Source organism: Erigeron canadensis, chromosome 8 (genome assembly GCF_010389155.1).
Source record: "Erigeron canadensis isolate Cc75 chromosome 8, C_canadensis_v1, whole genome shotgun sequence".
Lineage (NCBI taxonomy): Eukaryota > Viridiplantae > Streptophyta > Magnoliopsida > Asterales > Asteraceae > Erigeron > Erigeron canadensis.
In genome coordinates this window covers 28,024,938-28,037,220 of record NC_057768.1, presented here as the reverse complement: position 1 = coordinate 28,037,220, position 12,283 = coordinate 28,024,938, and the positions used below count along the sequence as shown (strand labels likewise).

At 32.3% G+C, this 12,283-nt stretch overlaps 1 protein-coding gene across 1 annotated transcript; it reads left to right on the top strand.

Annotated features, from left to right (window-relative positions):
• The first annotated feature begins 6,422 nt into the window (after positions 1–6,422).
• Positions 6,423–9,927, top strand: LOC122580374 (WAT1-related protein At1g43650). Its single transcript, XM_043752646.1, has 7 exons — positions 6,423–6,639; positions 6,734–6,796; positions 6,899–7,015; positions 7,258–7,510; positions 7,644–7,802; positions 8,591–8,742; positions 9,409–9,927. Exons 1-7 carry the CDS (start codon positions 6,437–6,439, stop codon positions 9,545–9,547), a joined length of 1,086 nt encoding a protein of 361 aa, XP_043608581.1. The 5' UTR covers positions 6,423–6,436; the 3' UTR covers positions 9,548–9,927.
• The last annotated feature ends 2,356 nt before the right edge of the window (positions 9,928–12,283 follow it).

Genomic DNA, 12,283 nt, shown 5'->3' with positions numbered 1-12,283 from the left:
AAAAAAAGAAAGTAGGGTACATTAAGTAGAAATGGGCTAAAAAAATGAAAAAATTTAGGAATTAAACTCTAAATGAAAGGAATGCTGTCTTGCTGGTTTCCCATCTCCTGTTAACATCTCTAATCTCTGTCAATAGGTCCATTACCAAAGAAGATGGGAGGCCCATTTGGAGTATATCTAACTTTTGATCCTTTTTGCCATTGGCTCTTCTTTGAAATCAGTGATTTCATTGTATCCACATGTTTGAACCAAATAAAATACTTCGATAGAGATATTATCTATTAACTTCTATACATCATAATGAGTGATTAAGTATATAGAAAAGTTAAACTCATGATTTCGATATGATGATAGTAAGGTAGAGCAAATCCGTCCAAAAAAAAAAAGTAGAGCAAATAACTCTTTTCAGACAAACCACTTACTACTAGGGGAGGAACCACATGTATTATAGATATAGCCAGGGTCACATTCCGATAAATTTATATAGTTTAATTTTTTTTATAAATGATGTAATTTGTATTAGTGCTAAGGGTTTAATAAATATGAAATTCCGGTCATCGGTTATTATAATAAACTTTAAACTTTTAAGAAATTTAATTATAAATAAAGCTTATTACAATGTGCTTGTGCAACTAAATAAGAAATAAAAACTACCTAAAAGTGTTAAAAATTCCTAAAACGTGTTAAAAATATCCAAAAATACTTAAAATTTGTAGAAATTTGTGACAATCTAATCGTTGGCGTTACTTTATGCATAAACAAGGTAAGTGTATATATTTTGTGCTACAAGTCATTATCAGTTTTGGTTCCGCCATTGCTAACTAGAAGGGTGCCCGCACGTTGCAGCGGCAACGGTTTATAACGCGTGAGATTTCGTAGAGAGGGAATGTGTATGTTTTTCTGGTTTAGGCGAAGAGGATGGGGGAGAAATGCATATACAAATACAGTATATACGTTATTAGATAAAAAAAAAAAAAAAAACCATAAAATGTCCAAGGATAGTTTTAGTAATTCAAAGATAGAAATTACCATAAATAAAAAGAACCTTTTTGCTTTATAAGGGGTAGCAGATAGTAGATTAGTAGCACAGTAACAATGTTATTTTCCCTTAGAAGTTCATTTAACACACTAAATAATTGTAGAAAAAACATCATCTATATAAGACAAGTATTATAAGCGGCATCACAGGGAAAATCTACTAAAACAAATGTCGTTTAGACCACATATTTATAATTTTTAAAAGAGGATAAATTGGAGGGAACCTCTTGATTCTTACTACCGCGCGTTAATACCAACATGCACAAAACATACAACACATGTTTCAGTTAGACACATCCACTCAATGCCCCACATTTGAGCAAATACCTAAATATTACTCGATCATGTTTGCAAGCAAGATAGAACGTGTCACTTAAGAGACATCACATGACGGGGCTAAGCTTCGTAGGTAACTGGCCACTGGAGCTAAGTCAAGTGGTTTTTGGACATAAGTGAAAGAAAGAGACTGTTGAAAATATATAAATTTAGTGTGTTTTTTGGTAGAAAATAGGTTGATAAACCAAGTCTAGCATAAAGTGTGTATAGAAATCGACTTGCATTCTATTGACTCTCATTATTTTGAATCATGTATACAACCAACTAAGTATAAAAAAAAACTAAAAAAGTATCCACATGTAACAATATATATGGAAAACTTAACAAAATATATCCATATAAAACATTTAAAGCCGATCGACTATATATCATTAAACACCTGCTGTAAATTGTGCCAAACAAGTTATTGTGTAATTTGTAACTGCAAGCCGCAAGGTGTGTCAAACTATGGTATCAAGGTAATATACCATCCGTAAAGCTGAAACGTTGTGTAATTGTATTACTATGTCGTTAACTATAATTAGTATCCCTAGCAATATGAGTGGGTCGGGCGGGTATTGATAATGGGTCAAAATAGGTACATGCCAGACCGGGTCATTTCAAGAGAACAGGTACGGGTAAACTCATAACAAAATAAAATTACATTACAATTATATTCCAGGAACTCTTGGCAGAAGTCCTGACAACCAACTAAAAGGTTTATCACGTGCAAATAATAATCGGTAATTTTGGTACCTTTCATTCGAGTTGGCTATTTATATAGTTTTTTTTTTAATATAGTTTCTGCTTTTCTTAAGGAATGTTGATCAGAAATAATGATTAGCAATAGTGCCATGATATCCATATGCATAGTGTGGTCATGTGGGTGGACGAGATGTAGTTTAACAATGGTCGATATATACTTGTAGTAATAATTATGTACAAATAACCCATTGGATTAGTTCGTCTTCGCCTTTTTTCTCTTTCCTTTTAATAAGACAGAGCTTAATGGAGAGTATTTTGAAGTTTTTTTTTAAAATAAAACTTTTTCTACCCCACATGTCACAAGAGGAAAGTCGCATTTTCCTTCAAAATCCACTCATTTTCACTTTTTTTTCAAGTGCAACTCCTTCTACCCCACATGCCAAATAACACAATTTGTCTCTCCCTCACCCAACCTCCACTCCTCTAAGCTTAGTGTAACCTTTTGTCGGAACTAAGATTTGACATTAAAAAGAACTTATCGGTTGATTTGGAGCGCCGATTAGAAAACTGAACTTTGATTTAAGTTTTCAAATAAATATTAATTTATATATATATATATATATATATATATATATATATATATATATATATATATAAAAGCTGTTTTATTCGGAGGGGATCGAATCCTCGAACCCCTATTAGCTTCGTCTTTATACAACATGTCTTATCTTTGGTTCCATTGCTGCATTGCACTTTTGCACTTGGGTATATGTTAGGAGAAACAAGAAACAAACTATCCTGAATTTCCGTTGTTATATTTGTTATTTTTAATGTTTTAATCACTATAAATATTTTTTACGTTAAATTAATAATAATAGTTATAAGGATAAGTAGTTTGAAAATCTTTGGATTACACATCAAGTACAAAACAAGCTTTAGCTCATATCCATTTTGTATCTTGAAATTGTGGATAGTGAAGCATCCAATAAGGCCTACTAGCTAGTGACATAAGTACAAATATACATATATGTGTTTTTATTCTCAATGACACATAGAGACACATGCTGAAATACATATTAAAATGGTTGTACTGTTAATGTAGGTATTGTCTAAACTTTATTGTGCAGAACATGATGTATTTGGTGCAATATGTGTGATAAATCTCTTCATATATACAGTGCCAACACGTGAGTAAATTGTAGTGTATGCATAGACAGACAGACAGAAAGATAGATACGTGTAGTATATAAGACAATTAGTGGTTGTATCCCACGAGTATATTTTTCATCATTAATGCTTCGATCTATTGCGGAATAGGATAAATATTTTTAGATCTTTTAAAAGCGCAAAAACATAGAGGGTCAAGTTGGGGTTAAATGGAATTAAAGGTTTAAAGTTATGAAAAATAAGCAGACTTTACTTAAACTTAGGTATTGTCACTTTAAAAAAAATTACAAATTAAACCTTTAAATTTGATAAACGTACATAGCTCCTTGAATTTTACATAATCCTCCTTTGCTTTAACTAAGATAGGTATTGCATGTTTTACCTAACTTTTCCCCTTAAAGTTATTACTACGAGTATTATTATCATCATTGCATTGAACGACTAACGAATGTGTGTGTAACCAAGTTTTAAAGTTTACATTTCCGACTTTATGAGTAAAACCTAGATACCAGTCTATTCTATATATGGGATTATTGACTAAATTTTTTTGTAAAATTAATATTTTTGAAATATAAACTAAATGTGTGTGAGTGTGTAGACAAACTAGTAGAGGTAGACAATTAAATTCTCTCGTGGTAATTTATTTTTCTTTTGAACAGTTCTCACGTGGTAAATTAGGAATTTTGTTGAGCCGTTAAATGAAGCCTAACATAAAATTAATAGCGGTTGCATTTTGGTAATCTTTCTTTGAAAAAGATTTTATAAAAACTTGTATATTTCATATGCTTGTCCTTTTAATTAATTTTATGATAGAAATATTACAATTATTTATGCAAGTTAGTGACAATTTTAAAGGTTGTTATTAGCAAAACTCTTCCTTTAAAAATCTTCATTTTAATATATTGAATTTTCAATAATCTCTCATTATATATTTATTTTCAATAATCTCTTCACGGTGAATCAGTTTAATTATATGCATACTTCATATATTGTAAATCATCAGCGACTTCCATTGAAGAACTATATATATAGCATAACATTTTTTTTTTAAATAGGCCCCCTTATAATATAAAGATTGTTTTCAACTTTTCATCGCACCTCTTGCACATGCTCATAACCTTACTGGTGCTAGCAATTGTAACTTTGAGTGCATTGATTGAGAAAGTAACTTTGGAGGATTATTCATGATACTCTATGTGAGACTTAATTAATTGGAGTAATTAATCATGTCGTTAAATGTAACTCTTGTGTTGCTCTAGCTAGTACACCTCCTACACGTCTATGCAAACATGTTCAAGTCTTATGTTGGCCCGTCACTTGTGTGTAGCCCTACTTATTATATGTATAGATGTAACAAAATCTAGTCAAAGTATTGGCTATAGATCGAGTCAATTTAGCGACATAAAGTATTTCATCGCGATAGCATTTTGACGTAGGGAGAAGTGAGTAGCTTTTGACCCTTGATACAAATGTTTTATTGAAAGATAATATATATAACAAGTATTCGGAGAAAAAAACCCCAAGACTTGTCATCCTTAAGAATCGAACTTAAGGACTTGGGTAAAACCTGAGATGTCTCGGACTAGTTGGACTAGTCATCATCGGTAGCTGTAGCTTTTAGCTATAGTTGGAGCTGTAAACTGTAGTTTTTAAATGAAATTGTTAGCTAGAGTTTTTTTTTTAATAAAAAGTTTTTGGTATAACAGTTGTAGCTGCAACTTGAAGTAGCGTTTATTTTGGAACTTTTTCTTTCAAATAAAATATAAAGCTAGTTGCATCCAAATAAAACTTTTAACACTATAAGAGCTTTTAGTTTAAAATAAAAAAAAACTAAATCTCTTAAAATCTTGTGTCAAACATTAGCCCAATGTGTGACTTAGGCTATCTAGGAAATAGAATTTCATAACTTTACATATAAAATGTGAGTAGATTTGTGCAATGCTATCTCAAATTAGTAGTCTTTGGGTGATCTCAACTACGACAACGTACTTAAAACAAGTCCTTGTTATCGCGGATGCTACCAATTAACAAATTAAAGTAGCACCGAAGATGAACATGGATGTTGTAGAACAACTAACTAATTGAATTAATCCTTTGGTCTTACTGAAATGAAGCTACATTTAACTCAAATATTGTAAGTTGTATCTTTTACTTTGACTTCTTGTGAACATAAAGGTGATCTATACACCATAATGTTTTTTATCGTACGCCATCAAATATGCATGTTTCATATGATTTTACTGTACAATACCTTAATACATATTCGGTGGTGTACGGTTAAAAGCAATGTTTTAAAAACCGATATTTTAGTTATATCGGTATTAAAGAAATTTCCGGTATTACTGGTATTATCGGAAATACCGGCCGATATGACTATTTTTATTTTATTTCTATAAAATCCCTACAAAAACTTGTTAGCATTTAACGAAAATAGTCAAAATACAATTATAAGTCATTCAAAAATAATATCAAATAAGTATTTCATAACAACATATAAGTTTTAAAGTTCACAAATAACAAAAAATAACATTAAAGTATTATAAAAATAAATTTACAACAAATTCAAAAAAAAATTATTTGAAAATACTGATACCGACCGGTATTAAATAGTAAAAATAACGGAAAAATACCGGACAATCATCCGAAACCGGTAAAACCGGTCGGTATATACCGGTATTTAAAACATTGCTTAAAAGTTGGTGGTGTACAAATCACCACTCCAAACAGATTAAATTACAATAGGATATGGTCGATTCACTTCGAAATTGTATATGTCATTTTACTCCTAGTTTCTTTCTTAGAATGGCTTGTACGATTCTGCCATTGAAAAATAGAATAAACATTATCACTCTATGCACTTGTAACGTGGTTTTGGTTAAGAAGTGAATACCTAATACTGTACGTAAAAAGTTGTAAGGACCCATGTTTTTGTGACTATGTGGTAATTGGATTTTGCCTATATGAATTTAGTTTATCCAGAAATACAACATAAATTTTAACAAGAAAAAGAAAAAAGAGAGAGGATATTTTTCCACAAATATCATAAAGCATTCAATCTAAACGTACAAATTAACTAGCTCTAGTAACTTAGAAGATTTCTAAAGTGACAAAAGCAATATATTTTGTGGGCTTAGGCTTCTCTATAAATAACAGCTAGAACTAGCCAAGTTCATCACTCATCAACTTAGACAACAAAAATTCATACAAAACCATGATAATTTCAAATAGACTAGTGATGGCTTATGAGAGCAAAAAACCATACATAGCAATGATACTAGTTCAATCAATCTATGCAGGCATGGCTTTATTATCTAAAGCATCCATTTCTTCAGGAATGAATCCTTCTATATTCGTTGTTTATCGTCAAGCCTTTGCAACCCTAGCATTAGCCCCAATCGCCTACTATTTTGAAAGGTAATTAATTAATTTCACTTCTATTGATCATACATAAATTGTATTAGTTATAAAACTTAAAATTTCTATATATATTCCTCTTTGGTTCATGCAGGAAAGGTGTTGCTCAGTTATCCTATACCTTAATATGGAAGATCTTCTTCAGTTCTTTAATTGGGTAATTAGTCTATAAAGGACTTGAACTTTTTACTAAACTTTTTTAATAACCGGTTTCCTAGCAGCTCTTATAGTTCTTATATAAATTAAACTTGTACTGCAGGATTACGATATGTTTAAATTTGTACTATCATGCACTCAAGCATACATCGGCAACGTTTGCTGCTGCTTCAACTAATCTGATTCCTGCCATTACCTTTATTATGGCTCTTATGTTAAGGTATATCGAATCTCTATAATATTGAAGCGGTATAATATGAAGAAAAATAATTAATCTTCTTAATCTTAAAACATGATATGTGGATTCCACTAATTCTCTTTTTTAATCTCATCGATCTTTTATTTATTTTTACCAGATATCATGATCTTGTAGTTAGGATGATATATCATAAATTTCCCTAATATGAATAGAGCATGTTAGTTTATGAAACTTAACCCATTGTTTGATTAAAATTTTACAAGGATTGAGAGGATGTATATAAAAGAATTGCACGGTTGGGCTAAATTGATCGGATCTATCGTATCTGTTTCTGGGGCTCTCGTGTTTGCGTTTGTGAAAGGACCATCGTTGATCTATATGACATCGTACGCACAAGGGGGAGGGAGTAGCGTTATTTCAACAACAAATCATGCTAGCTCAAAAGGGGAGTTTATTAAAGGCCCTCTTACAATTCTTTGCGCCAACATTCTTTGGTCTTGTTGGGGCATTATTCAGGTTATTTAACTGATCATTCATATATATCGACCATCTACATCTTACCTCCTCATACCCTGATTCAGGGTTAGTTACCGTTGTTGTTATTGTTGAGTTTCTTACTAGATATTTTATTATATATATGTTCTTGTAGGCACCTATAATGAAAGATTACCCGGCAAAGTTATCATTGGTTACGCTTCAATGTTTCTTTAGTTTATTACAATCAATAGTTGCTGCCATAGCCATGGAAAGAAACATATCTTCATGGAAGCTTGGATGGGATTTTAATCTCCTTTCTATGGCATATTGTGTAAGCAATATTCTTTTTAGTGTCAACTACTTTGTGTCCATTTATTCTAATTATTATACATGTTTCTAGCGATCATCATAAGTGGAGATATATAATAATAACAAACTCTACAACAGCATGCTAGAACCATTCAGAAGGCATTACTTTTTATATTCAAAGTTCCATTTACACTAAGAGCATTTTACCAAATTGTGTCTTTAATGTCCACTATATATGCATATAGTCTCAAGTGCTAATGATGAGTTGCATGTTTTAGACATCATTACTTGCTAATTAGACGTTAATTTAAATATCTAAAGTATGGTTAAAGAAAAGCCTTTAATGATTGCCAAGAAAAAATAATTTAAGTAATGTTTATCGATCGCCTGTCTCGGTTTAGAGAGTGAATTGTTCTCTACACCGAGTGGGTGTACGGAACAAATCTTGGATTCTATGTAAACAGTGTTGTTCAACAAACCAACATTTGTGAACTCACACATAAACAGAAGATTTGATGAATAAAAAGGTTTTTTTCCACTTAATTGACATATGATGCTTGGCCATGACCAAATAGGCCACAACGACTTTAGCCTGTTTGGTCTAAAAAAAGGTAATTAAAGGGGCAAGCACAAAACTACATCACTTGTGCATGCAGATTGACACCACTATATTCGTTCCTAAATAAAGTATTATTTACTTTTTTTGTTGTAGTTCATGCCCACAAAGATAAGTGTTACATATCTATATATGGACTATGAATGATCATTTCATTTTTATTTTTTTTTTATTGTGGGAAAATAACATAACAGGGAGTGATTGTGACAGCACTGACATATTGGTTGCAACTATGGTCGATAGAGAAGAAAGGGCCGGTTTTCACTGCCATGTTCACTCCTTTGGGACTCATCATCACTGCCGCCGTCTCCACCTTCTTGTGGAAGGAAACCTTGTACACTGGGAGGTCCGTGTCTTCTATCTATCGACTTTGTTTGAACATATTCTATATATATGTCTACATATTCTAGAAAACATAAAACAGAAGGGAGGTGATATCTGTACCATGACTTTTTTGATGAATCTACTGCATTTACATAGTAATGGCTTATACAGTCAACTGTGTATAGTGTAATACATTTATCAAAAATGATGGTACAAGTATCACCACTCAAAACAAAATGATGATAATTAAAACCCCTAATAAGCTCTAATTGATTTTTCAATTTGTACAACAATGTAAGAGCAAATTTACTTTGGATTAAACATAGATGCTAAGCATGAAATATCATTTTAATATATTAGGCTATGCTATTTGAGCTGTTCCCATATAAAATGTCATCTTAAACGTCAGAACCATATATCTTCAAAATATATATATTTTTACCTCTCTTGTAAATATGAATTTTTTTATCGAGAAATTTCTTACAACACCGATACATTACTCACAAATAACCGTAACTAAGAATTATTAATTCAATCGTTTCATCATATGAATCAATCATATTAATTAAGCCGGCCGGCCATAAAAGCAATTGACATGACCGAAAGAAAAAAACTTGATATTACCTAGTGGAAACCGAACACATACTAATAAACTTTTTGTCGTTTACTTGTTCGTTGTTGCGCGCAGTGTATGTGGGGCTGTGTTACTAGCAGGAGGATTGTACTGTGTGTTGTGGGGAAAGAGCAAAGAACTTGATGCCATAATCATTGAAATAAAACCTGAAGATGAGGGAACCACGTTGGAATCCATAAAAACACAAGAGTGATCTGATGAGCGAATTGTGTCAAATCCGGACATACATACATACATCAAAGTGTCGTCCAGATTATGTCATGCACCCGAGCATCATATATACCGAACATATATAAGTGTATGCAGTGGTCGTCCATATACGCCACTTGCATTTTTAGTGCGAAAAAAGATAAATGTGATTAATTTGTTAAACTTTAACAAACAACTAAAAATTTAGTAGGATACATGACAGGTCAAAAGTTAAATCAATCGTCATAGAATCTATGTATCTGCGCCAAATTTTTTAGACATGTATTTAAATCTATCGAAATTAGTTACATATGTCATTAGTCTTTTTAACATATATTATGTAAAAAATAGATTTCTAGTACTGGGGTGTAGGTTCAATTATGTAAGCACTTTATTTTTATTAATAAAGTTCTCGCTTAAAGATACTTTAGTTTTCTAAATTGGCATCTAGCTTAGTAGTATCATTGGTTTGTTTGACTTAATTTATTGTAAGTCTCGATTATATGGATTATCTGAAAATACCTCAATGTCAATTACAATGACTGACAAGCTTCACCAATCTAGTAACTGGACATGTTCAGTGATACGATCCAGATTTCAGTTGAACAAGTAATGTAAATAAAAATACAAAAGTAATTCATCCAAGAGCAAAATCATTAATCATCTCTATCTATATTAGAAATTTATAAGCTAGGGTTTTGGTGATTTTGGGTGGTGGCCGAAAATCAAGAGGAAAAAGGGAGAAAAAAAATTGTGTTCTATAGTCTTGATTTAGCTCATTGAATCTTGAGGTATTGAATTCCCTTAAACTAGTTTTTATCTTTCTTTTGAAATTAGGGTTCATGAATGAACCAAATTGGGGGTTTTTGCTAGAAAATGAATTATGGTTAATTTTTCTCAATTCATTGGTTAACCTAGTTGTCATTGGGTAATGTGATGTGTTTGATTTTGAAATTGATAAGTTCATGTGAAAATCTTAATTAATGAGAAAAGATGAATTTTACTAGTTATTAAAATATGGATGAAAATGGTAGATTGAACTACCCAATGTTGTTGTTAAAGATGAAAGTAGCTCAACGACAAATGGGTTGGATTTTGGGTCTAGAAATGGCTAGTGATTGAGAATGGCTAGGTTGAACTAGTCGAGAGTGAATGTAAGCTTATGCATTTTCATGATATGATTATAGGTTGAAGCTTGTTTGTGCTTGTCTATTTAGCGTTATTGTCTTTGTTGCGGAGGAGGTGAGTATATTTGCATACCTTTATGTATACGTTGGGTCAATTACCATGAGATGTGAATGTTCCAAGCATGGTAATTGATTTGGCGTCAAGCCCATGTGGGGCATTGTTTATGAGGCCTAAGAACCTCCGGGGCCTAAGAATCCCGAAAGTTGATATGATATGAGGCCTAAGAACCTCCGGGGCCTAAGAATCCCGATAGATGTGATTGTTTAGCTTATATGGATCCATATATGTATTGTTGTGTGCAAGGTGAATATGTAAATGTGACATGACGATGTCATAGGTTACATGTGAAAGTCCTTGTACTATGCCTTCCTTCGTATTCGTAAATGTATGCAAGTATATTCACTAAGCCTTTGCTTATATTTTAGTTGTTTACACTTTTATAGGTAGTTCCAGAAGAAGGAACTAGTGTTGTTGATTTGAAGAAAGTTGAATTAGAGCTTGAAGTAACTTTTGGAAGTTCTTGAAGGTATTTAGGTCATCCTTGGATGGATGACGAACTTTTGGTATAGATACCTAGTTGTCCATCTCCTTTGGCTCATGGTACATTTTGTTTTGTGGTCACGTTTCGGTAATATTTCTGTAAATGCACAAGTTGTAAGTCTTTGGAAATTTGTATTGTCGCATTTGGGCAATATAGTTGCCAAATCGGGTAAATGACCCGTTAGGGTTGATCTTGGATTTGTGAAACAAGTTATGTTGTAATTGTGTTTGAAATGCATCTACCTTGTTGTTGGAAACCTTTGAAAAATATTTTGTGAAGTTCGTTTTGAAATTTGAAGGTTGCAAGTTGGATCTAGTGTTAGAATGATGTTAGGGTTGCACGTCAGGCCTCCCACTGCGGCGCAGTGGGGGTGGTTTTGCCCACGGCGGTGCAGTGGGAATCCTCGGATAATATTTGGTTTCCTCCCACTGCGGCGCAGTGGGGGTGTGTCAAGCCCACTGCGGCGCAGTGGGGCTTTGTCCCTGTCTTTGCCGAGGCTTTCCACTGCGGCGCAGTGGGGAGTGCTCGACCCACTGCGGCGCAGTGGGGTATAAAAAAAAAAAAAACCTTGTATTTTCGGTTTATCAAGTTGGGTCCTTTCAAAATTATGGTTGAGAGCATTTAAGTAATTGAAATCAATTCCTTAACATGCGTAAATAAAGCATGTGTGTGATAGTCACTTTGATGTGATGTTTCACCTTTATTTTGAGATGTTTCAGAATCCTATACAACTATTTTTCATTAGTTTTCAACTATTTTCTAGACAAATTATACTTGATCGACTTTGACCTAACATTTATGTTAGCATAAATATAAAAACTTATAGATATATAGCCCTAAAAATAATTATTAACATATATAAATGTATTATAGAGTGAATGTATGTAATAACATGCTTAAATTTCTTTTTTGCTAATATATAAATTATGGAGTATATTTAGTCAATTTATACATTATACAAATGTCTATACTGATATATACATTTCGTGGATTTTGAAGGGAAAGTGAGCT

Excerpts from the sequence above, each read along its gene's own strand:
- LOC122580374 (XM_043752646.1), top strand. The coding sequence starts at position 6,437 with ATGATAATTTCAAATAGACTAGTGATGGCTTATGAGAGCAAAAAACCA. Across the intron at positions 6,640-6,733 it reads ATCGCCTACTATTTTGAAAG|GAAAGGTGTTGCTCAGTTAT; the intron begins GTAATTAATTAA and ends TGGTTCATGCAG. Across the intron at positions 8,743-9,408 it reads GAAACCTTGTACACTGGGAG|TGTATGTGGGGCTGTGTTAC; the intron begins GTCCGTGTCTTC and ends TGTTGCGCGCAG.